General features: G+C 49.8%; 2 protein-coding genes and 1 long non-coding RNA gene across 5 annotated transcripts in view; 2 read left to right on the top strand and 1 right to left on the bottom strand.

Annotated features, from left to right (window-relative positions):
- The window catches only part of PTEN (phosphatase and tensin homolog), a 49,149-nt gene extending 42,878 nt beyond the window's left edge, over window positions 1-6,271 (bottom strand). The window contains exon 1 of the mRNA XM_053948757.1: window positions 5,812-6,271. Coding sequence (XP_053804732.1) covers window positions 5,812-5,890 — 79 coding nt within the window. The 5' untranslated portion in view covers window positions 5,891-6,271. The remainder of the gene's footprint in view (window positions 1-5,811) is intronic.
- A 399-nt stretch (window positions 6,272-6,670) lies between these two features.
- LOC128791461 (uncharacterized) lies at window positions 6,671-8,745 on the top strand. Its single transcript, XR_008432050.1, has 2 exons — window positions 6,671-7,003; window positions 8,288-8,745. It is a non-coding gene; the product is annotated as an uncharacterized LOC128791461 (long non-coding RNA).
- A 65-nt stretch (window positions 8,746-8,810) lies between these two features.
- Window positions 8,811-21,455, top strand: ATAD1 (ATPase family AAA domain containing 1). 3 transcript variants are annotated; one of them, XM_053948841.1, is made up of 10 exons: window positions 9,092-9,173; window positions 10,865-11,040; window positions 12,241-12,339; window positions 12,577-12,697; window positions 14,504-14,704; window positions 15,315-15,421; window positions 17,170-17,259; window positions 18,806-18,856; window positions 20,300-20,436; window positions 21,309-21,455. In XM_053948841.1, the coding sequence occupies exons 2-10, from the start codon at window positions 10,879-10,881 to the stop codon at window positions 21,427-21,429; spliced, it is 1,089 nt and encodes a 362-aa protein (XP_053804816.1). In that variant the 5' UTR covers window positions 9,092-9,173; window positions 10,865-10,878; the 3' UTR covers window positions 21,430-21,455. The 3 variants fall into 3 exon arrangements, with proteins under 3 accessions (XP_053804813.1, XP_053804816.1, XP_053804815.1); XM_053948840.1 differs by lacking the exon at window positions 9,092-9,173 and adding an exon at window positions 9,240-9,507; XM_053948838.1 differs by lacking the exon at window positions 10,865-11,040 and having other exon boundaries at window positions 8,811-9,173.
- The last annotated feature ends 2,266 nt before the right edge of the window (window positions 21,456-23,721 follow it).

The following is a 23,721-nucleotide window of genomic DNA, read 5'->3' as shown; positions in this document are numbered from 1 at the left end:
TACTATACACAACTCCAGGCTATATATCCTATTTTCCTCCCTGAAAAAGCCATGCAATAAATTAACCTTCAACATCCACCCTGTATCAGGCAGAGTAAATGAATAAAAATCACACAGAGCTCTGAGTTGCTCCAAACTAGAAAGGAGCTGGGCTCTGGGAGTTAGTTATGAGTAATGACAATATCTTTGGTCTCTAATGTAATTAAGGGATTTGACAGCTCAGCTGCCTATTCCTTCCCTTCTCTTCCAGTTTGTCAGAGCACAACAATTGTCCTTTAAATCATTATACAACAACCATTTTCATGTTTAAACCTGTTGTAGGGGAAGACTCTGGCTAAGGTACCAGGGTGTCATTTGTCAGCTTATGCAGCATTAATATGGCAACAACATTAATCCATTATAAATACCATTTCATTTCAGGAACTATTCAGCAATTCACAACCTGCGAAAACTTGGTGGACAAAAGCTTTACATATAAAATTTCAACTTTGTATTTCTACTCCCTGAAGTTTAGTTTTGGCTTTATGCTTTTTAGCACAGAGGGATTTTAACACAAGATCATTTCAGCCGTATTATTACTGAATAAATTATATCAATTGCTTCCACAACAAAGGGGACTTAGGTGTCCAAACCAACCTACAAGGAAGAGAATGGAAAATACAGCCACCTCTCTTCTGGGAGAAAATTAAGACAATTCTGTACTCCTCTACACAGTGTTTTAAGACATCAATACTCACTGTCTCTACAGCAGTCACTGTGCTCCAGAACACTTTGGAAAGACAAGTAAGTTCTTCTTGGTGTCCTAAGTGTAGCACTGGGTAGCAAGAGGAATTTTGTCCCAAAGAAATGTGCCAGCCCCAGCCTAGCAGTTATCTAGAGCCAACTAATCTCTGTGCATGGATTATACTGCAGCAGCCACAGCAGCTCCAGTGTTGCATAAGCTCCACACTCAAGGCTACATCCTCTCCCAGGTCAGGGGAAGGCAGATGGAATGATCCCGTGGCCAGAAAGGCCTTCCTGACTAGCAGAGATTCCTAGAAAGATGCATTTCCAAAATTCACCACCCTCCAAGACTCCAGCTGGACCCAGAGCTGGGGCTGGCCAGCCAACCACACAGAGTAAATGTGGGGTGGGATTTCCACAAGTCCTCAACAGTGACAGAACTGTCCTCAGTGAGCAAACCCCACAAAGTAACTCCTCAAGTGCCAACACCTCATCGGTCTTAGTGCAAGCAAGAGAAAACTTGGATTTTTCCTTAAAAAATGAACACTCAGACCCAGTGCTGGTCCTAGCAAAGCTAACACTTGATTCAGCATTACCCTCTTCACGTTTAACAGCAGAGCTCTGGATGTTGTGAAGACTTCACACACTTAACTGAGCTTAAAACCAGGCTCCAATCATTCATTAATCACTTTGGCTGGGCATTTTCGAAGAGGTCACCATATAAGAAATATTATGCATGGTCCACTCATTTCTCTGCCCACCTTGATAAGAACACACAGCCACCACTTCAGCAGCTTCTGTCCATGTCAAAGTGTGCACAGGCAGCTATTTTTAATGTGTTTGTGCAAACGGCCTCCACATGCACTGAAAATTTCTGATGATCCAAGCTGAAGCATTTCCCAAAGAATCCTGCACTACATTTAAACAAGTGCGAAGGGACAAGCTGTAATTTGTGAGGGTTTTTTCTAAGTCCCTTTCTGAACAACAGCAGTGAAAAAGCAGGGCAGGAAGGGGCTGGGTGACTCTAGATGGGATTGCACCCCACAGCACCTGCTGGAGTGTGGGGTTTGAAGGCTTCAGCTGCCCAACACCCCTATCCACACAACTGTGGCACAGGGTTTGGGGTTTTCTGGGTTGTGAGGAGCAGTGAATGACCTAGCCCACATCAAACCCCAGAAGAGAAAATGCAGGAACACATTTGCAGCAATCACCACCTTGCTTTCTCCATCTGGACAGGTCAAAACCCTTCATCCTTGCTAAGTGCAGAAAGAGCAATCTTCCTGGGATCAAACACATCCTGTAACAAGCAGAGAACTGAAAGTCTGATGAGTCCCCAGCCAGCAGGGTCGCTGCAGTGCTGTCTATGCTAACAGACTTCTGAGATGAATTCAGAGTAAAACTGGCACTCATCTTGTCCAAACCCCAACATCATCCCAGACTCCTGGAGCAAAATCAGTCTGTCAGGCTCTAAACACTGCTAAGTAACGTGGTTTACTTCAGAACAAAGAAATACTTTCCCACCAATAAAATGCATTGCCAGTTGGTCTCTTCTAGTTTCTTCTAAACCCTCCCTGTGCTTGTGTGCAAGATAAACTCATTACAAAACCTCTAACAAACTTCAATTTTAAAATGAGACCAAGTCTTTTAAACAAATGGCATTGCCAGCCCGGCCTCTATTTTTAAACACAGTATGGACCTCATGTCACTAATTCACTTTTTTTTTTTTTTCCTGGAAGCTGAGCCATTTTGAGTCAAGTCCCATAATTTAAAATTTCATTAAAAATGCAAAGAGCTTTAGGATTGCAAATAGCATAAAGCAGTAAGAGATTCTAAGGAGCTTCCTCCAGCAATTTCAGCATTCCCAGCCCTTCATTCCACGAGACAAACGACGTGTGAGACGTGTAAACTGCACCCAACATCTCATCCCGCCTGAATGTTGCTGCAGTTTGTACCACTATGTAGGTCAGGAGCTCCACATGCTTCAGTCAAGCCCTAGGCTCAGCCTAGCTGCCCGTTTGCAGCCCTACCAGAAGGCTTGGGGACACGAGACGAAGCTTAACCCGAGCTAGGACTGGCAGAAGAAGCAGTTACATGATTTTTTCCCACTTGCTAAACTCCCACACACGGAGCTCTAAAGACAGAGACTGCATGGAAGTGTTTTCTCTGTGCCGTTCCCTGCAGTAAAGGAGGCATCACTAAGCTGCACAATTTCAGAAATAACAAAGAGTGCCTCAGAAAACATTCTGGTGCTTGCAGCATCAAGAAATGCAACCATCAGAAAAGAAAGACATGAATCCAAGCTTTCTTTCTCACCCATGTGCACCAAAAAGTATCCAGTACTGCAGAAATTAACTAAAACCCAAATACACCAGAAAGAAATATCTGAAGCGTTAAAAAGCTGATTTAAAGTCTCCATCTTTAAAACCCTTTCTTCTTCTAAGTTCAAAATATTTTTTCTGAGATGTGCATAAAGACTGCTCAGAGAGAACATCTGATTAGAAGACAAGCAGCAGCAGTGGGGTTTTTAAAGACACACAGGCCCATTTTCATACTCTGCACTGATTTTGGGAAGATGCTGTCTCCTTTTGCTGAAATCCCACATTACACACACAAGGATTCTTAAGCAACTCCTCAGGAACTGAGGGTTCCAAGCACAATGTCCTGTACTGCACATACATCAAGATCACTTTTAAAAGGATCTGGCACAGCCCAGCCAAGGATTTTGGCACTCCAGCACCTCACCCAGCCTGCCTTTGGCACCCAGGAGTTCCTGCAAGGCCTTTGGATAATATCCATGCCCAAAACTCTCTGGCCACAGGGGGACACTGAGACAGGAAGGGGCAGGAGAAAGGGCAGAGCACAGAACACAGGCACCTCACCTGCACTCGCTGCAGTTCCTTTCACTCTGCAGCTCCCAAACCCAGGTGAGCAGCAGCTGCTGAGTGCTCTGGAGCTGCAGGAGGAACCCAGACCTCCATTTCCCACACCCCAGCCAAATGCCCAACTCCTGGCTGCCTTTCCCTTTTAGCTGGACAGAGGCAGCTACCCTGAACTAACCAGGCATCTCTAACACCTGGTCCTCATGCCATGCCTTGTTGGCAGCTCACTTGGGCTTTTTTCCCCTTAATAGCACATGTTTGGAGAGCTAAATCCATGGCCATGTGTGTAAGGACTAAATAGGCAATTTCCCAGCTACCAGGAATGGTGAGCAACAATTCCATGGGAACCCTGCAAAAAGAAGCCTGCACAAAGTGATTTAAAAAATTCAACTTTCACTTCTGCAGCAACATCAGCCTTCAAGCAAAGCCACTGCACAGGCAGAAGTCTTCATTCATGAATTATCTGTTCAAAATGTGCAGCTACAAAAAAAAAAACACTTCTTCCTATGATATTTTTTTATCATTAAAGAAACCATACCATCTTTTCCACAAATTTCATGGCAGAACTGCAGCCAGCTGTTCCTTTTAGAAACACCACCCTAAGCCCAGTGTAACAGCCTGCTTTAACACAAAATTCTAAAAATAAAAATTAAAAATAAGCAATCAGTTCCATTTGTCACATCATTAGGCAATCTTGAGCAAGAAAGTTGAGGTTCAGCATTCACTAATTTTCTTGCTGGGAGCATATGACCAGTTAAAAAGATGTGTTTGGGTCAAAATATCTCTCCCTAGCAAGGGCACATCTGGGCAAAGATGCCTGAAACACCAAACTCTTCAACTGTGAGGGCAAAACCTTTTGGTTTTGCTACCACTTAACTTTTTCCGTAAAGCCAACAAAATCACCCAGTGCAAACACCTAAAAATCCAGGCCTGAAAGTATTTTTAACACAAACATAACACAGGAATAATGAACCAGAGCTTCTGGGTTTTTAACTAAAAGCTAAGCAGCCACTTGCTAAAGTTCAGAACCTTTGAGCTTCTTTTAAAGCCAGCAAAATTTTAGGCCAAGGCTCTATGCAAAAGCAAGAGCTCTGTACTAGCTACAGCTTTTATCCTGCTCAAAAACTGGATTTATTTGGAGCACTTGCTCAGACCTGAATGTAATTGCTCCAAAACCCAATAAATTTCCACCTAATCCCGTTGCAGAACAGAAAACATCTCTCCACAGGGAGAAGCCCAGCTCTGAGCACTACTGTCAATATTCACTTTCCCAACTTCTAAGCAGAGTTCTTGCCCAAAAACCTTTCCCACAGCACCAATCTTTCACCACCACGGAGCAAGACGCTGCCGACAGCAGAGCCCCTACCCACCATGAACCATGCAGGGAATTCCAAGCGAAACATCTGCCTGACGCCGCTCCAACACATCTGTTCCAAAGGCCACCAAAACTACACACCGGCTTTTGCCTCATTAGCCGTAATTGCACGCTAATTACTTATTCCAGAATAAGTATTCTATACAATCCTCCTCGATGACACCCGACGCGCTCTCGTTTTTGACACATCCTCGTGCAATTCACCGGGGAGAGAAAAAAAAAAAAAAAAAAAAAAAAAAGGTGGGTTTTGGTTGTTTTTTTTTTTTTAAATTTAGAAGGAGCGATTGCCACCTCTTGTCATGGAGAGCCTTGCTGCATCCTAAGGTACAGCTCTGCCTTAGTGGAGGGCTGGAAATCGGGGCAGAGGACACAGGCTTCGACTGAAGCAACCCGAGGAAAGCCACAGGCCTGCCATGATTATAATCGCAACTCAAGACGAGTTACTAAATTTAAAAAAATATACATCTAAAAAGCGCTGTGCACGCAAATCACGGCGGGTCGGGCGCATTTGCTGCGTGAGCCCAAAAGCCAACAGAGCCGGAGATAAGCGGCTGCTCCGGAGCGGCCAGGGGCTCCGGGGCCTGGGGGGGGGGCACGGCCCCTCGGCGGCTCGGGGGGGCCGCAGGCCGGCCGGCAAGGAGCGCTGGCGTTAATCCTGGAGCTCCCGTTAATCTGCCGGGCCCGGACAAAAGGCGGCCGAGGCGGCGGCGGGGGAGGGCGCGGCGGCCCGGGCGAGCCCCGGCGGCGGAGCGGCCGGGGGCAGCGCGTTAGGTAACGCCGCGCGGGTCTGATGCAATCGCGGGACGTGCGGGAGCAGGAGCGGGAGGAGGATACAGGTCAGGTCCAGGTCGAAGCCATCCTCCTGGTATCGCCTTTTGTTCCTGCTGACGATCTCTTTGATGATGGCGGTCATGTCTGGCAGCCGGGGGCCGCTCCGGGGCAGCGCGCAGGGCCCGGGCGGCGGCCGCGAGGCACCACCGGGCGGCCCCGGGCGCTGATGCTCCGGCGGCTCAGCCCCGGGCGGGCCCGGCTCCCGGCGGCGGCACCGGCTGCTGCTCCCTCCTCCTCCTCCTTCTCCTCCTCCTCCTCCGAGCGCGTCGGGAGCCGCGCCGAGCCCCTGCGGGCGGTGCCGCCGCCGCCGCCGTGTTTGGGGCGAGCGCGGCGGCGGCGGGGGGAGCAGCTCTGCGGCGCTCCGGGCCCCGGCAATGGTGACAGCGGCGCGGGGCGCGCCCCCGGCCCGGCCCCGCTCCGCTCCCCGCCCCGGGGGCCGGGCGGTCGCTCCCTCGGCTCTTCCCGGCGGCGGCTCCTCAGGGCGGCACGGCCGCACTCATCCCCCAGCCCGCAGCGCTCGCCGGCGCGGGGCGCCCATCATGGCCGCGGCTTCCGAGAGGGACGGCGGGCGGCGGCGCCACGCCCACGCGACGCATCCGCCAACACACAAAGTAGTCCCTCCCACAGCGCCGCCGGAGAAGCGGAGAAGCGGCGGACCGGGGGCACCGGGGGACCGGGTCGCGCTGCGCGCGCCGTCCGTACCCCTCTGCCCGCCGGGCCCTTGGCCCTACGGAGGGGGTGGGGGGGGCTGAGGGGGGCCAGCGGAGGGATACGGGAGGCAAAGTGAGGCGGTACAGTGCTGCGTTAGGTCACGTGGGCGCTGGCGGCGGCGCCTCCCCCGCGGGCGGAAGTGGCCGTGAGGGGCCCGCGCGGGCCGGGGGCCCCGAGTCCCTCGCCGGCCCCGGGACTGCCGCCCGCTCGCCTCTCCTCTCCTCCTTCCTCAGCCCAGCTGGGCGGGAAGAAGGCGAGGGGAAGAACGGGCTCGGTGCGGCCCCGCGGGGAAAGGGAACCGGGGGGGGGGGGGCTCAGCCCGGCGTCTTGAGGGGGCTCGTCGTCCTCCCCTCACGCAGCCCCGGGTGGCGTGGAGCGGGGAAGCTGCGGTGAGCGAGCGCCTGTCGCCCCCTGCAGCCACCGGGGCACGGAGGGAAGGGGGCTTTGGGCCACCTGCTGCCCTCGGAATGGCAGAATCATTAAGGTTGGAAAATCCCTCCCAGTCCATGGAGTCCCAGCTGTGCCCAGTGCCCACCTTGTCCCCAGCCCAGAGCACTGAGTGCCACCTCCAGCCCTTCCTGGGACACCTGCAGGGATGGGCACTCCAAAGCTCCCTGGGCAGCCCCTGCCAAGGCCTGAGCACCCTTTCCATGCAGAAATTCCTCCTGATGTCCTCGGGGTAGTCTAGCTCGGGGACAGGGACGTGCCAGTCCCCCCTGTCAGGCCGGCTGGCCCAGCAGCCCGTGGTATTTCCATGGAGCTTTCTGTCCATTCTCCTTCCCACACTGATCACAGTTATCCTGGCAGGGAGAACACCCTGCCTGTAAATCCCTAAATCAGTCTTTATAACTCTTTAAAGCATTAGGGGATAAACCCCACTGTACAAGGCTCTTTGCACTCTAAGCTGAGAACTGTAACTTTTTTGGGAATTTAATGTTTTGCAGGAAAATTACCTTTAAGGGCTCAAAATGAAGTGGAACATCAGGTGGAGGGGTTTCTCAGGCTGCTGCAGCCTCCAGCCTTTGCAAATACTCCATGATATAATTCTTTTCAGGAACACATCAAGTTGCATCTGGAGATGTTTTACCACGATTATTCCCGCTTCAAAGCTGTTCCCAGAACCTCCTCCTGGTTTTCAGGCCAAATATATTTGGGGCTGGTCTGCACCCACTTACACTTGTGCCAACACTGGCCTCAAGGAGCACTTTGTGGGCACAGAGGTCCCTGTCAGCCCCCTCGATCTCCACATTGCCCCTTTCCTCCAGCTGCAAACCCCAAACTGATAAAATGGGAGTGTCCAAGGCCACACTGGAGCAAGGTGGGATAGAGTGGAAGGTGTCCCTGCCCGTGGCACGGGGTGGAATGAGCTGGATTGAGGTTCCCAGCCACCCCAACTCATTCTGTGGCTGAGTTTTAACTTGTGTTCCCACCTCCTGGATCTGTTTTTAGGTGGGAAGTGTTCCAACATGCCAAGGGCTTTGGGGACAGAGCTGCCACCAAGACTTTCCCCCCCGGGATAACCCCATGCTTCCCAGAGCATTCCTTTCCCAGAGAGCCCGTTTCACTGGAGCTGTGCATGGAAAGCCTGCTCTGGGAAGGAAATCAGTCTGAAAAATTGCACTTCCCCACGTCTTTTAAGAGTATTTTTGATGGGATTTCTTTCAGAGGTTGCCACCACAAACTGAGGTTTCGAGCTGCTTTTCCTCCTCTGTGTGTGTGTTTGCGTTTCTCCTTAATTGCACCAAAACAGATGTCACTTTTTTCCCAGGAGTGGGAAGAAAACCAGAAGGGTCCTAAATATTTTCCTCCAGGAATGAATGAGCACAATGGCCCACATGAACTGAAAAACAAAAACCTCCAGAAGGTGATAATCCTTTTTTACCACCAAAGCCTGCAGGAGCAAGCATGAAAGGGAAGGACTTGCCTGATCAAATCGAAATAATTTCATCCGTGAAGAAATTCCTGCTGATGTCCCACCTGAACCTCCCCTGGCACAGCCTGAGGCCATTTCCTCTTGTCCTGTCGCTGGAAAACCTTGGCTCGAGAGCAAAAGGGCTGAGGAGGAATTGCCAAAACTCTGAGTTAATTATGGCTGTTAGATCTCATCATTTCCACCTTTCTCCTGGACAGTATTTCACTATGTGTGAGACACGTTTTATATCGGTTGTGAATACATATGTATGTATAAAGTATATATCTATCTATTAAAATATGTCTATATAAGCATCTATGTATTGCTTTCTATTTATATTATCATTGTATATTTCTCTTAGCACGTTGTCTACGTGATGAACATGAGGTTTATGTGTTCGTGGGGCTGTTCCAGCCGGGAGAGCCGTGGCCCGGGGGTGCCGCTGGAGCCGCTCCGCTCCGATCCCGGCCGATCCCGGCCGATCCCGGCCGGAGCTGCCCCGCATCCGCTGGGCGGAACCTTCGCGCGGGCCGCCGCCGGCCGGAACCTTTGGGCGGGGCAGCGAGCGCCGCACGGACGGAGGAAGGGCCGGACGCGCGCCGCCGCTGCCGGGCCCTCGGCACCGCTGCCGGCTTTTGCTCCGCTTCTCCCCCCTGCTCTTCCTCCTCGTCTCCTTCCTCCTCCTCCTCCTCCTGCCGCTCGCCCCGCCCCGTGTCCCGGAGTCCCGGAGAGCCGCCGCACGGTGAGTGAGTGACCCGGCGGCACAGCGGCGGAGCGGCCCCGTCGCGCCGCACCTGCCGGGCGGCGGGAAGGTCACGGGCGGCGCGGCCCGGCCCTGCCTGGGGCAGCCGTGACGGGGCTGCCCGGCACCGGGGGGGGGATCCCCGCGCTGCAGGGGCTCCCCGGGCAGGCCAGCTTTCCCGGCAGTGCCTCAGTTTGCCCTCGGAGCGGAACGGAAACCACCGCCGCTGCCGCTTTTGGTTTCCCTTTTGCGCCTGAACGGGGAGAGCGGAGCCGCTGCGGGCCCGGCGTGAAGAGTCCTCGCCTCAGGGAGAACAAACGCTGAGTTCCTACGGGTTTGAGCGTTTGTGTGTTGTTAGGGCTTTGCTCAGCGAGGCCGTGCTTCAGTTTCTCTCGTGTTTAAGCTTTTCCTTTCGGTTGGCGCTCAGGGCACGGGTTGCATAAGGAGGAGGTTCCTGCACGGGGTTTTTGGGGAGGTTTTCCCCTTGGCCAGTGACTACAGAGCCCTTTTATTTTAATAAATTACTGACGAGGACACTCAGCATCCCCCAGCTCCAGAGCACTTCCTCAGATCCTTTAGCAGGGATCCAGGGATAATTTGGCTGTGGGTGCTGCAGGGTTCCCTGGGGAGGGGGATCCAGGGATAATTTGGCTGTGGGTGCTGCAGGGTTCCCTGGGGAGGGGGATCCAGGGATAATTTGGCTGTGGGTGCTGCAGGGTTGCTCTGGCTGCCAGCTTGGTTTGGAGAGTGGCCAGGGAGTGGCAGGAGCTGCCAAAGGAATTGCTGCTGGTTTTGTCCTTGTAGAAGGAAAATGGGGCAGTGCCCAAGGAGTGATTTGGGGATTCTCAAGCAGATCTCCCCCAGCAGCTGAGGAAGAAGTGGAGCCTGATTTTACAAGTCATTTTCCCAGTGTTTCAGCAAAGTTCTTTCCTCTGTGCCTTTTGTTCCCAAGACTGAGGGTGCTGTGCTCTCTGGGCTTGGCTCATGCAGCAGTCAGGCTTTTCCCTGGATAGCTGTGTGCCACATGCAGCATTTTCAGGTTTTCAGGGATATTAATAACTCCCCATACATCCTGCCAGGTGCAGGCTCCAGCTCTTAACCTCATTTTAATCAAATGTGAGTCGCTGATTGCTCCTTAATGTGGCAGCCGGGTGCCTTTCCTGTCAGCTTCCTCTTAGGGAAAACACCTCTCTGCTTAAATCGTGGAGTTCCCTGGCTTCAGGATTCAGCATTCAGGGTCAGCAGCAGTCCCAAAATGTCAGTCCCAATGGGAATGTCAACTTTGTGCCCACTGGGAGCACAGAATCCCAGGAGGGTTTGGGTTGGGAGGTGCCTGAAAGCCAATCAGTGCCATCCCTGGCACAAGCAGGAACACCTTCCACTGTCCCAGCTTGCACCAGTCTGGTCTTGGGCACTGCCAGGGATCCAGGGGCAGCCACAGCTGCTCTGGGCACCCTGTGCCAGGGCCTGCCCACCCTGCCAGGGAACAATTCCTAATTCCCAATCTCCCATCCATCCCTGCCCTCTGCCAGTGGGAAGCCATTCCCTGTGTCCCGTCCCTCCATTCACTTTTCCCCAACTCCCTGCGAAACATTTTTATCAGACAACATCTCAACACGAGGCAGGTGGGTTTTTTTTCAGCTCTGATTCTCCTTTTCCTTCCACTCCCTGTGCTTCCCTTTCCCCCTCAGGGCAGGGAAGGAGGATGGTGCACGCCGAGGCGTTCTCGCGGCCCCTGAGCCGCAACGAGGTGGTGGGGCTGATCTTCCGCCTCACCATCTTTGGGGCTGTGACCTACTTCACCATCAAATGGATGGTGGATGCCATTGACCCCACCAGGAAGCAGAAGGTGGAAGCTCAGAAGCAGGTAGGATTGCACTCTGCAGGGTTTCCTTGGGATGTTGAGGCGTGTGCTGGTTTGAAGGTTTTTAGTCAGCCACAGGGTTGAGGCTGTTGGTCTGTTCAGGTTTTAGAAGAAATGACACTATAGAACAAATGACAGTTTTATAACAAATTACAGTTTGCAGCTTGAAGTGGTGGCAAAGCCGTTGGTCTGGAGGCTGCTATTGGCTCTGCTTTTCAGCAAGCCTGGTGCCTTCTCTGCCTCTGACAACTTTGCTGAGCAGCAGTGACCTTAAATCATCAATCTCTTGGTTGCTTTTGGAAACCTTGAGCAGAGATAACTTCATTCTTAGCTTAAAAGAGAACTTGAAAGCTCTGCATTTCTGGCAACTTAGTGGCAGAGACCTTCACCAGCAGACAAAATGCCTTGGAAAGGGGAGGGAGAAAATGAAAAGCCTCGTTCCTTACCTTGAACTGGAACAATTTGTGCTCTGGAAAAGCTTTAGGGGCCCTTCAGAAGCAAAAGTTAAAGGTTTGTTTTGGAAATGTGGCAGCTTTCTTTTGGTTTGGTTTCTGACTGACAAGAAATTCACAGGTTTTGAGCAACCTAAGCCTGTGTGGGGTGGTTTTCCTTCTGTAATGAGCTTTTTAGTTGAAAACCAGCTTTCCCAATGGCTTCAGTGCCAGCTCTTACCTAAGAGGCTGCACTGTCCCAAAACCTTGCTGGACTTACTGCAAGTTTGAGTAGAAAGAGAAACTGAATTGTGCAAGTCTGTTGGCACAATGAGTTTCCCTTGTAAATGAGGAAAAACCCACTGAACACATATTAGAAAGTGATTCGCTTCTGGGAATTTAAAAATACATTAATCTCTCCTTGATTCATGTGGAAATACACAAATCCCTCCAAGTGCTGTGGAGGCTTGGGGGGCACACTCTGTGTTTTAAGCTTTCTTTTGGTTGTTTCTTAGGTCATAGCAGAGGAGTTGTGGGTTTGGGCATGTGAGGGTCCAAGCATTTGTTTGATGGGAACTGAGACATCTGACTTGGTTTCACTCAAGTGACAACAAAGTCATTAGGAAACAGCAGAACCTTCTGCTTAAAACAAGACTTCACCTCTTAGGGAGAAGCTTTTCAAACCACAACCAGCAGTTCTTTAAAAAGCTGATTTTTGAGTGAAGCATTCCATTTCTTTCCTTTGATTTTCTTGGTGTTTGGTTTTCCCCAGGCTGAAAAGCTGATGAAGCAGATAGGAGTGAAGAATGTCAAGCTGACTGAGTATGAGATGAGCATTGCTGCCCACCTGGTGGACCCACTCAGCATGCATGTAAGCAGCTTCCCTGCTCCTCAGGCCTGCAGAATTCCCCTTTGTCCCTGGTTTACATTATTTGCACCTCTGTGGAAATACACAGGAAATATTCCTGTGATATAAAACTGCATCACTGAGAGCAGAAGGTTTTAATCCCTTCTCACTTTTAATTTCAAGGCACTCTCTGAAGCTGGTGGGTGCTTTTCCTTGGCAGGATCAATGCTGATCATTCCCAACACTGTTTTTCCCTTGCAGGTCACCTGGAGTGATATTGCAGGCTTAGATGATGTCATCACAGATTTGAAAGACACTGTCATTTTGCCCATCAAGAAGAAATATTTGTTTGAGAATTCCAGGCTCTTACAGCCCCCAAAAGGTAGGAAGGGAATGTGATGGATTTCTACCTTGCTTTTTGAAATATAAAAGGTGCAGTTTTTCAGAAAGGGAAGAGGAAGTGGGTTGTTAGGTTAAAGTGCAAAAATTAGGACCAATGCCAGGGAAAACCCTCAGATTTTCCCTCTTCCCCTGCTTTGGTGAAGTAGTTTCATCTTCATAATGAAGCAGTAGCTGGATTTTGGTTATTATGGTCCATTTTTGTGCACTGATCACAGAATCATGAAATGATTTGGCTTGGGAGGACCTTAAAGCTCATCCAGTGCCATGGGCAGGGACACCTCCCACTGTCCCAGGCTGCTCCAAGTCCCAGTGTCCAACCTGGCCTTGGGCACTGCCAGGGATCCAGGGGCAGCCCCAGCTGCTCTGGGCACCCTGTGCCAGGGCCTGCCCACCCTCCCAGGGCACAATTCCTTCCCAATATCCCATCCGAACCTACTCTCTGTCAGCATGAAGCCATTCCCCTGGTCCTGTCACTCCAGACCATCATAACCCATGTATCCTGCATTTTAACTGCCTGAATTGTCATTTTCACTGTATTTACACCCTGTGTTGTCCTTTGGCAGAGTTGAGCTCTAACTCTGCTCTACAGCTTTGACGCTCCTAGAGATTCCCATCATTCAGCAAGACAGACATCCCATTTTTCCTCTGGAAATCCCTTGACTCTCTCTGCAGTTGGGTTACACAGTGTTAAGGCAGGTGGCAGATTCCTTTTCCACAGTAAAACAGAAGTTGGACTCTGCTGAAATCCCTACAGCCATATTTGTTGTACGTTACTGAGGAAAAAGAGAAAAAAACCCCAGAATTTAAACCTAAAATGTTAGACAAAACACCCAAATTTGCAGCTTTGTTCCATGGAATATTGATTTATGGAGCTCTTAATTACTGCCTGGATCTGTGAGCACCTCAGTCCTGTGTCCCAAGGGATGGAAAATGCAGCACTTTTGTAGCTGGTTTAGTTTTTCCAGGCTGCTTTCTGTGTAAGTCACAAACTGGAGCTGTCTGGAAAATTACATGAATGTCATGATCTAATAAGCTGAAGGAAAAAATTTTTTTTTTATTTATCTTTTTAAAGCAGACTTTCCAGCTCAGGCTGCTCCCCAGTTTTATGAGTGGCTTGTGCTGGGTGTTAATAGGAAGTCACTGCTCCAGATTAATGATGTTTGTGGGCATCACTCATATAAACAGAGAAAAAACTTAATAATTCCCCGTGGTTTGGGTTCTTTTGACTGAATGTTGCTCTTGAAATTGTTTTCTTTATAACTGTGTTTAGAAAAACACTCCTGTGAATTCTTGCACTGTGACAAGTTTAAAAATAATACAAGATGTCATGTTTAATTGTGGGTAATTTGTTTAAACTGTCTGTGGGTCTGTTGTGTGATGGATTTTTCCTTTCCTCACTCCTCTGTGCTAAGGTTTATTAGCAGGACTGAAAGGAGCTGTAAACAAAATCTGTTGGGACATAAATAGGGGTTAATTTTGTGTAACCTTTATAGATCTGGGAATGGAATAAAATGGAATCATGGAGTGGTTTGGGTTGGAAGGGACCTTAAAGATGATGTTCCCCCCCCACAATAAACCAGTCATCTCTCAAATGTCTCCTCTCAGCTTCACCCTTCGTGTCTTTGGCTATTCTGAGCTGTAATTTAATAGGGATTATCTTAAAACCTCTGATTGTGGAACAGTGTTTCCTTGGTTTGGTTTCTTACCTTTTAAGACCTGGATTAAACTCGAGCCTGGACACCCCCAGGCCTGTCCTAGCAAAGCATTAACACTGTGAATTTTCCAGGAGTCCTTCTCTATGGCCCCCCTGGATGTGGGAAAACCCTGATTGCCAAAGCGACGGCCAAGGAAGCCGGGTGTAGGTTCATCAACCTCCAGCCCTCCACGCTGACAGATAAATGGTATGGAGAATCCCAAAAACTGGCTGCTGCTGTCTTCTCCCTGGCCATAAAGCTCCAGCCATCCATCATTTTTATTGATGAAATAGGTAAAAATCTCTTTTTTTATCAGTAGCCATAGCAGAGTGACACTGAACTGTAGGCTCGGTGATGTAGGGATCTGCTGTCATCTTTTCCTTCAAAAGATTGAAGGCTCAATAAGAGAAATAGAGTTGTAAAGGAATGGTGGCACATTAGGAAAAGCAATGGGTTTTTTTTTCTGGTGGTAGTGGAGGAATTCACAAGTAAAACAAGTTCCTACTTATTTTTGGTTCACGAGGAAACCCAGCAGAAAATACACTTCAGTGCTTTTGCTGTCAGGGCACATACTGGGAAGTAAAATAAGGTTTTGGGAGAGCTCTGGAATAGTGGTTTCAATGGGCTGAAGACTAGGAGGGGAGGCTGCTTTCCATGAATTCAGGAAGGTGGAAATTTGGAGCACAAGATGTGGGGCGATCTCCTGTGATGGCTGCACGCTTGTGTGATGTCCTTTGAAAGGGGGGCTTGGGAATGGGGGAGAATCCACTTTCACCCTTAGCAGCACTTGTTGTTTGCTGACAGTGGTGATTAAAAAGGCATTTATGAGATAAGAGAGCAGCCCAGGTGTGCATTCCTGTGAGGAATTGGGTTGGCAGTGACTGCTTCCCTGCTTTGGCACAGATTCCTTCCTGCGGAACCGATCCAGCACCGACCACGAGGCCACAGCCATGATGAAAGCCCAGTTCATGAGCCTGTGGGATGGGCTGGACACTGACTACAACTGCCAGGTGAGTCCTCAGGGTGCTGGGAGGAGGGGTGGGATTCCCTCAGCTGGGATATTGGCCATGGAGCTGCTTGGGAACAGGGATTGCCAAAGGGTTCTTTACCTGTTGGTGATTCCCAGCACGTGGTGGGAATGAGGGGAGTTGTAGCCACAGGTCACTGTGGAGATTGGCTTTGTGTGCTTAGTTTGGTTTTAATCAAGAAGTGGTGTTTCTAGATGAGATGGGATGGGCTTTAAGGTCCCTCCCATCCCAAACCAGCCTGGGATTCTAAATAACTGGAATGTAGCAGAAAGTCTGCATGGCATGGTTCTGAACTGTCACCTGGGATGATCTTCTTTAAACAGGATGTTTGTTCTCTAAGTTGAAAATTTTCAGCCTTTTTAATGTGTATTTTTCCATAACTGGAAAAATCCTCCTTTCCCAAGCATGTGCTAAAGATGTTTTTCAGCTGATTTTTTCCCAAAAATGAGTAAAAACCAGTGATGTATGTGTACTGAGGAGGGTTAAAGCTTCTCATTAGTAAAAAGCCAGTGGTATGAACCCTTCACTGGAAACTGATATCATCTTCCAAGCACAGTGTATTAACTTTTTACCCAAAACACTGACAATTCCTTGGAGCAAGTGAAATTATTCATTCCCTGCAGTGAGACAATTTGGGCTCTCTCAAGCTCAGCAGCGTTTGCCTTTTGTAAGAAAAACAAGAATCCCAAAAGCTTGGAGGAAATTGTAAGGAAGTGTTGAGGTGGATGTGTTGATTCCACCTGGAATTCCACATGCTCAGCTGTGAGCTAAACCTGCTGAGGATGGATCTGGAGTGTGGCAGCTGAAGAACGTGCCTTCTGGCTGACAATAATGCCCAGAGAAGTGTGGATCATCCCCGAGCCAGCAGTCCCAGTGCCTCTAGGTGGCAGGGTGACTCTGCCGGGCCACCAGCCCTGCTGGCCCTCCTTCCTGCAGCTGCTGGGCCTGGCCCAAAGGCAGGAGCGGGGCAGGAAAGCCCCTGGAGCCCAGATTAATCACCCTGCCTTTTGTCACTCTCCTGGAGCCCAGATTAATCACCCTGCCTTTTGTCACTCTCCTGGCTGGGTGTTTACCATGTACACAGCTTAGAGTAAGAAATGGGAAAACAAGGCTCTGTGAATAAGGAGTAAATTTGTTCTGGAGTTAAGAGCTGCAGTGCTCCAGGGAGGTAAACACTGTCCTGGTGTTGGGCTTGGCTTGGACACCTTTAGCCCACTGCTGACCTGTAGGTCCTGGAATGCTTTTTTGAATGTTTAAAAGAATAAAGACATCCTTTGGGTACCAGGTGAACTCATTGCCATGGTGGTCTCCTGGAAGGTGTCCCTGCTCATGGAGGGTTTACAGCAAGATGACCTTTAATGTCTTCTCCAACCCAAAACCTTCTGTGATTCTTTTTTCAGCACAGCACAAAACCACCACATTTTTAAACACCTCCCCAAAACATGTCCTTTTGAATTCCACCAGGAACTAAAGTGACATAACAAGCAGAAGTTTTAAGTTCCTCATTGGGGTTTGAAATTTCAAGTTGGACTCATTGAAATCTCCCCCCAGGTGGTATTTGTGGCACCAAGGCTGTCTTTGCTGAGATCACTGCCAGGAGACCTTCATGTAACTTCTTTAAATGTCCGTGCTGTTGATAAAGTGGGGGAGATCCCTGGCTGGTGCTGACATTCCCAGCCTGTGGATGTTTCCCAGCTCTGGTTTCAGTGGTGTCTCTTGGTGTCACACAGGTGATTGTGATGGGAGCCACCAACAGGCCCCAGGACCTGGACTCTGCCATCATGAGGAGGATGCCCACCCGCTTCCACATCAACCAGCCTGTAAGTCCTGCCTGCCCTGCCCCACCAGCCAGCAAATCCACACCTCTGGGGCTTTTCCTCCAGGAAATGCTGCCTTCTGCTGAGCTGGGTTTAGGGTTTTTTGAAGCACATCCATAACTTGACTTTTTAAGGTGAAGTTTTGATCTCTTGGGTCTTTTTTTTTTTATCTGAAACAACACCATGAGAAACAACACCATGAGCTTCCCACCTCTGCTCTTCTGTGGGAATGGAGCTGTTTGAGTGCTGGTTTGTAACTGTGTTCTGCTCAGGCCTCTCCACAGCAGACAGTGTGGAAAACCTGGTTTGTTCTGCCTGTGATGGGCTTGGAATGAGATGGTCTTTCAGGACCCAAACCGTTCCATGATTCTATGATTTATGCCCCAGTTATTAAGTTCTTTATCAGTTAAGCAGCTATCACAAGGTTGTCCTTACTCCAAAGGTTGCTCTTGCCATCCTTTTTCAGGTATTTCAGTCACCTCTGAATGCCTGCTGATGTGACCAGACATTTCTGTGTCAGTGTTATCAGGAGTTCAGTCGTGGTTGAATTCCCTTCTGGCTACAGAAATCATTATCCATTTTTGCTGAAACCCAGAGACCAAACTGGAGGAGTAAAATTCTTACTGATTGTGCAAGAGAGGAGTTGTGTTCCCACGCCTGTGTTGTTGGAACTCACTTTCACTCCATGGGAGTGGATCCCTTTGGGAACAGCATTTATAACCTGGGAACTGCTGTGCTTCCATACCTGTTCCACACACCTTCCTAATCTCCTGCTGTTTTCCAGCATCTCCTGAGTTAGCAGGGGCCAAGGATGTGGATTTGAGTACTTTGTGTGTCATTCTATCAAGCCCCATCTTTAGAAGGATGAATTATGTGCCCTGGGGTATTACAGGGATTGGCTCCCTCTCCCAGGATGATGGTTAGCACAGGAGGTGTCATTTAGAGAACAGATTTTCCTTACCCCACTCGAGCCCTGCCATGAGCTTACTGCTTCTCTCTTGCTTTGTGATCAGCCCAGACTGGCCCTGACTCTTACTGAAGGTGGAATAATTGATGTGCTGCGGACTGGGAGCAAGCATGGGAAGCACAGAAAGCTTTGCAGGTTTTATAACTGAGTTTGAGATGAAAAGGCCCCAGCTTACTCATCAAGAATTACCTGCAAAGCAGAGGGAAATGGCAGAAGTGGGTTTTGGGACAGGGTAGCAGCTGTTCAGCTGCCAGATTATCTGTGGGGGAATTTTTCCCCTTTTTAATGGTGGAAGTGAGGTTTGGCAGGCACAAAACCCAGTCTTTGTTGCCTGTGTTTGACCTTCCTAGGGCGGATCTGCTCAGGCCTCGGCTGATTCTTCAGTAACCTCCTCACGCAGAGTTGTGTGATTTATCTGGTTTAGAATTTCCCAAGCATCACCTGTGGAACTGAATTTGCCATCAGAGAGGTTTCCTCAGTGTGTCGCATGTCCTGGGCGAGGGAACTGAAAGGACTGAAAGCCCTGGGATGTCACAAGTGTTCATTTTTGTCCCCTGGTAACTTCAGTGTCTTCTGTTTCAGGCTCTGAAGCAAAGAGAGGCGATCTTGAAGCTGATTTTGAAGAATGAAAATGTGAGTAGCCTCCTGTTAGTGGCTCATGTTGCATTACTGCCACCAGTGCAGCTCTGGCCTTGCAGAATGCGTGGTTTGTAATTGCCTGCCAGGGCATTTCTGGTGAGAACTTGGGAATCTTTTGTGAGTTTAGGTGTGGCCTTACATTAAAGCCCGGCAGTTGCCTCCTTTGTGAGCAGGAGCCTTGGCTTGTGTGGTTAATCACCCCCTCTGAGCAGAATGACTCCATTTCTCTGTCTCTATTTGCTTGTTCTGTTACAAGAGAAGAGATTTCTTTCTCTAAAAAAGGTGAAGGTGAATCATGTTTAGATCAGGGAAGGAATTTTCAAGGAAATCAAGAAGATGCTGACTCTTTAACTCTTTCTTAGCTCAAGTCAAGCAAGGAGGAATGACTTTTTAACAGTGCTGCTTTTGATCCATAATTCAGATTTCCTTCAGAGGAGAGAAGAAGGATGAGGTGTGAGAACACCTGGAAGTGTCTGTGGCAGGATAGGCAATCCCTGTCCTCGGAGCTTCCTCCCAAATTTAGTCAGCAGCAGTAATTGCCTTCGAGTTAGTGCTGCAAAGTGTCTGTAGGCTGAGCTCCAGCCTAACAAATATCTTTTATTAGTAAAACCAACTTAAATTTTTTGAAGAGGCCTAACAATGGCAGCTCACCAGCATCTGTCAGGGAACCACACAAGTTAGTTTTTCAGGGAGATAAAAACCCAGCCTGTATCAGTTATCCCACAGGAGGAGGAATTGGATCTCTCAAGCCCAGACTTCACATGGCAAGGGGCGTCCTGCCCTCCCTTTTCCTTGCCTGACTTAAAGCATAATTTTAGGGAATAGTTTCCCTCTTGAAAGAAATCATCCCAGAATTTCAGCCTTTTATTAGACTGCTTTGGCTTTGACTTTTTGAAAAGGAAAAACTGATGCACATTATGGGAAAGAAACCAGAAATTCCATAAAAAGATGGAATAAACCTGAGGTCTTGACTGGCAAGAGTTCAGCCTGACCCAGTGCACTGAGTTAGACACAAAATTTTGCCTCTAAATCCCCCAGTTTGGGGTTGTGTAAAGCAGGATGTTGTGTCCACACAACAGAGTTCTGAGAAACTCATGTGGGCACCTGGAAAAAGGAGTCACTATTCCTGGGATCCAGTTTTTGCCAGACAGGAGCGTGCTTAGTGCAGGATATGGCAATGTTCAGGGGTCCCAAGGATATATCAGCAAGGTTAGTACAGGATGGTTGGGGTTTGGGTGGGGTTTTGAACCAGTGGCAGAGTCGGATGAGCTGAAACGTCATTTTCCTGTAACGGTGGGAAACACTTGGAGGTTCAAAGAGTCAGAGAATAAATAATTCACCTCCCCAAAATGTCAAATGAAGATGATCTCAGAGTTGACTGCTGTAGAGCAGATCTGGCTTTGGAGTGTCCGTGGGCTGAGCTGGAGTTCCCCACAGGTGGACAGCCACGTGGACCTGCTGCAGGTGGCCAAGGAGACCGACGGCTTCTCGGGCAGTGACCTGAAGGAGATGTGCCGGGACGCGGCGCTGCTCTGCGTGCGGGAGTACGTCAACAACGCCTGCGAGGAGGACGTGTACGTGGGGGCTGCTGCACTCTCACAGCTGCTTCTGCTGGAGCTGGGCTTGCTACAGGGTCACACAGAGCAGCACTGTCCTGGTTTTGTGCCCAGTTGCCACTATACACCCCCCTGCCCCAGCTCAGTTACTGTCATTGCTTTTGGCTCTGAAAATGAGCTCAGTGCCTTGGTTGTTCCAAGGTGCCCAAGCTGGAGGTGGCCTGAGCAACCAGATCCTGCTGTGCACTGGTTAGTGCCAGGCTGCAGTCCTGCTGACACGGTGCTGGGACATCCCTCTGGTATTTGCCATGCCTTCAGCAATCCTGGGTGCATTGAGGGGCTGGAGTGTGTCAAGGGAAGGGAACGGAGCTGGGGAAGGGGCTGGAGCCCCAGGAGCAGCTGAGGGAGCTGGAAAGGGGCTCAGCCTGGAGAAAAGGAGGCTCAGGGGGACCTTGTGGCTCTGCACAACTCCTGCCAGGAGGGGACAGCCAGGGGGGGTCGGGCTCTGCTGCCAGGGAACAGGGACAGGCCAAGGGGAAACGGCCTCAGGCTGTGCCAGGGGAGGCTCAGCTTGGACAGCAGCAGGAATTTCTGCATGGAAAGGGTGCTCAGGCCTTGGCAGGGGCTGCCCAGGGAGCTTTGGAGTGCCCATCCCTGGAGGTGTCCCAGGAAGGGCTGGAGGTGGCACTCAGTGCTCTGGGCTGGGGACAAGGTGGGCACTGGGCACAGCTGGGACTCCATGGACTGGGAGGGATTTGCCAGCCTCGGTGGTTCTGTGATTCCAGCGTGACCCTGGATCCATGTCAGAGCTGCTGTTTGCAGGGATGGCTGTTGGCACAACTGTCACACAGCCCCTGGAGCCTCACCTGGCTGTTCTCTCTCTTCCTCAGCCATGATGAAGATGAGATCCGGCCCGTGCAGCAGCAGGATCTCCACAGGGCCATTGAGAAGATGAGGAAATCCAAGGATGTCTCTATGCAGAACCTGGCCATGGAGATTGTGTTTGATTAAGACAAAAGAGTGTGTTTGCAGTTCCTGATGTGATTTAGTTTGACTTCTGTAATCAGTTAGCAAAACCAGTGTCAGGGGGTGGGAGCAGGGGTGGCAAAGGGAGTTCTGTTCCTGGAATCCTTTTTATACAACAACAACAACCTCTTAAGTTATTGCAATTCCAACTGGAAGTGGAAGCACAGATCATGAGTGGAACAATTCAGCCCAGACCAAGAGCGTGTGCCTGCCTGTTGTCCCCAGGGATCCCTTGGAGCCTTCCAGCAGGAGTGGGTGGTCCCAGGGCCAGGAGCTGGCACGGGCTGTGTGTGTGTACAGATGGGTGTGTGAGTGCAGGACCTGTACATAGCCACACTTTTTTTTATATATAGACATAATCTGTAGATAACTTGAGTATGGAAAATCTTTTCTACTTCCTGAAGCAAACCAAATCAGAAGCTGTATAGGGGAAAGATTCCTCGATACTCAGTTCAGCAAATGCCAGGATAGAAACTGCTCCTAGAACAAAGCAACATTTGAAATGCTACTGATTTTTCTTCCACATGACCACTTGAAATCTGGTGCCATTTAGTCGAGATAGTAAACTACTCTGTAAGAATGCTTGAATACTTTTAATTTTTTATGAATTCTGCTTTTGAAGGCTTTTTAAATGAATGCTGATTTTATTTTTTGTTTTCCCTTGCTGCGAGCAGTTAGAGTAGAATCCCACTTGCTCTTTCCTAAAGCCCACATTCTCTGAGCTCTCAGAAGCCTGAGTTTTCTGAGCTCCTGTGCACCGTCCCAAGGACTTGCTTCTCCCTCAGTCTCTGCAAGCCCCACTGTGGCACTGTCCCCTGAAGTGTCACAGCCCTGAGGCACAGGGGGGACACTGTGTGATGTTTGACTCTGTCCCATGCTCAGATCTGTGAATTTAAAGAGGAGGAAATGGGTTTGGGGCTTATTGATGTGTTTTAGCAACGTGCTGTCCTTGCTGGTACCAGTTCTGGTGAATTCTTGTAACGTTCTGTTGCGATAAAGGCCAAGGGTCACAAATGTGAGTGGCAAAAATGTTTCGGTTCTTTTGTTTTTTTCTTTTTTTTTTCTTTTTTTTTTCCCTGTGTTTTTTTTTTTTTTTTGTGAAGTTATTGTCAGAGATAGTCAAGAACTTGAGGTTTTTTTTCATATAATGCTATGAACTGTGCACTAATTGACCCCAGATCTGTAAAGGGAATTAATTGTTCCAAGCCCAGGGTGGGATGCTGTGTCACGGCTCTGCTGCCTTTGAGGGGAGGGAAACATTGGAGAATGATGTAAAACCAAATGCACGGGAAAGGAAAATAAAGTGAAATAAGGAGGGCTGGAGCCCTGCTGTGACATGGTGTCAGGGGCTGGTGGCAGTGTCCCTCAGGCTCAGCCTGCTGCCTGCTGTCCTGCCCTCTGGAATGCTGGCTGGGTGATGCTGCAGGGCTGAGTTTGTCCCAGTTTAATCTGAAAACCAAATGGGAGGGGGAGCATAAAAATAATTGAATAATTGCTTAGACTTCTTCCCTGTATCAAAGCAATGGGAGATGCACAATGGTCTAACACAGGGGTGCAGGAATTCAGGCAGAGTAGAACTGCTGGGATATGGAAATGGGAAAAGTCTAGGATCTGGGATGTTAGTCCCATAAGTCAATTTAGTGCTGGGGCTGGGTGAGCCTGGGCTCCAGGAATGAGCCCAGGGGAGGCACCAGGATGAGCAGAGGGATGGAGCAGCTCTGCTGGGAGAGCTGGGATTGTTCACCTGTAGAGGAGAAGCTTCGGGGCCCCAAATTGTGGCCTTGCAGGGCCTGAAGGAGCTACGGGAAATAATGGAGAGAGATTTTGGACAAGGGTTGAAGTGACAAGGGGGAATGGCTTCCCACTGCCAGAGGGCAGGGATGGATGGGATATTGAGAATCGGGACTTGTTCCCTGGGAGGGTGGGCAGGCAGGTCTTAATTGGCTTTAATTGAGTGTGAAGTGTGCCTCAGGGGGTTAATGTCACCCCGAGGGAGGGCACGGGAGCAGGACGAACCCGGGGACATCCCCTGGTCACTGCCTGAGCCCTGATCTCCTGCTGGCGTCCCCAAACCCGGCTCTGGGCACGGAGCTGCCTTTCCCTGCTGCCCAAAACTCATCAGGGGCTGGCTGAACAGGCACAAGGAGTTATTTCTGATTTCTCCTGGGGACAGTTTCTGCAGCTGCAGTGCAATTCCCACTTCTCCAGGAACTCTACCATACTTGTCCACTCTTGCTGCTGCTGTGGGAAGTCCTTGTCACCACACAAACCCTCTGG

This window comes from Vidua chalybeata, chromosome 8, assembly GCF_026979565.1.
Source record: "Vidua chalybeata isolate OUT-0048 chromosome 8, bVidCha1 merged haplotype, whole genome shotgun sequence".
Classification (NCBI taxonomy): Eukaryota; Metazoa; Chordata; class Aves; order Passeriformes; family Viduidae; genus Vidua; species Vidua chalybeata.
The sequence above is the reverse complement of the archived record's forward strand: the minus strand, read 5'-3'. Positions and strand labels throughout refer to the sequence as shown.

Excerpts from the sequence above, each read along its gene's own strand:
- ATAD1 (XM_053948838.1), top strand. The coding sequence starts at position 8,814 with ATGAGGTTTATGTGTTCGTGGGGCTGTTCCAGCCGGGAGAGCCGTGGC. Across the intron at positions 15,422-17,169 it reads ACACTGACTACAACTGCCAG|GTGATTGTGATGGGAGCCAC; the intron begins GTGAGTCCTCAG and ends GGTGTCACACAG. Across the intron at positions 18,857-20,299 it reads TGATTTTGAAGAATGAAAAT|GTGGACAGCCACGTGGACCT; the intron begins GTGAGTAGCCTC and ends AGTTCCCCACAG.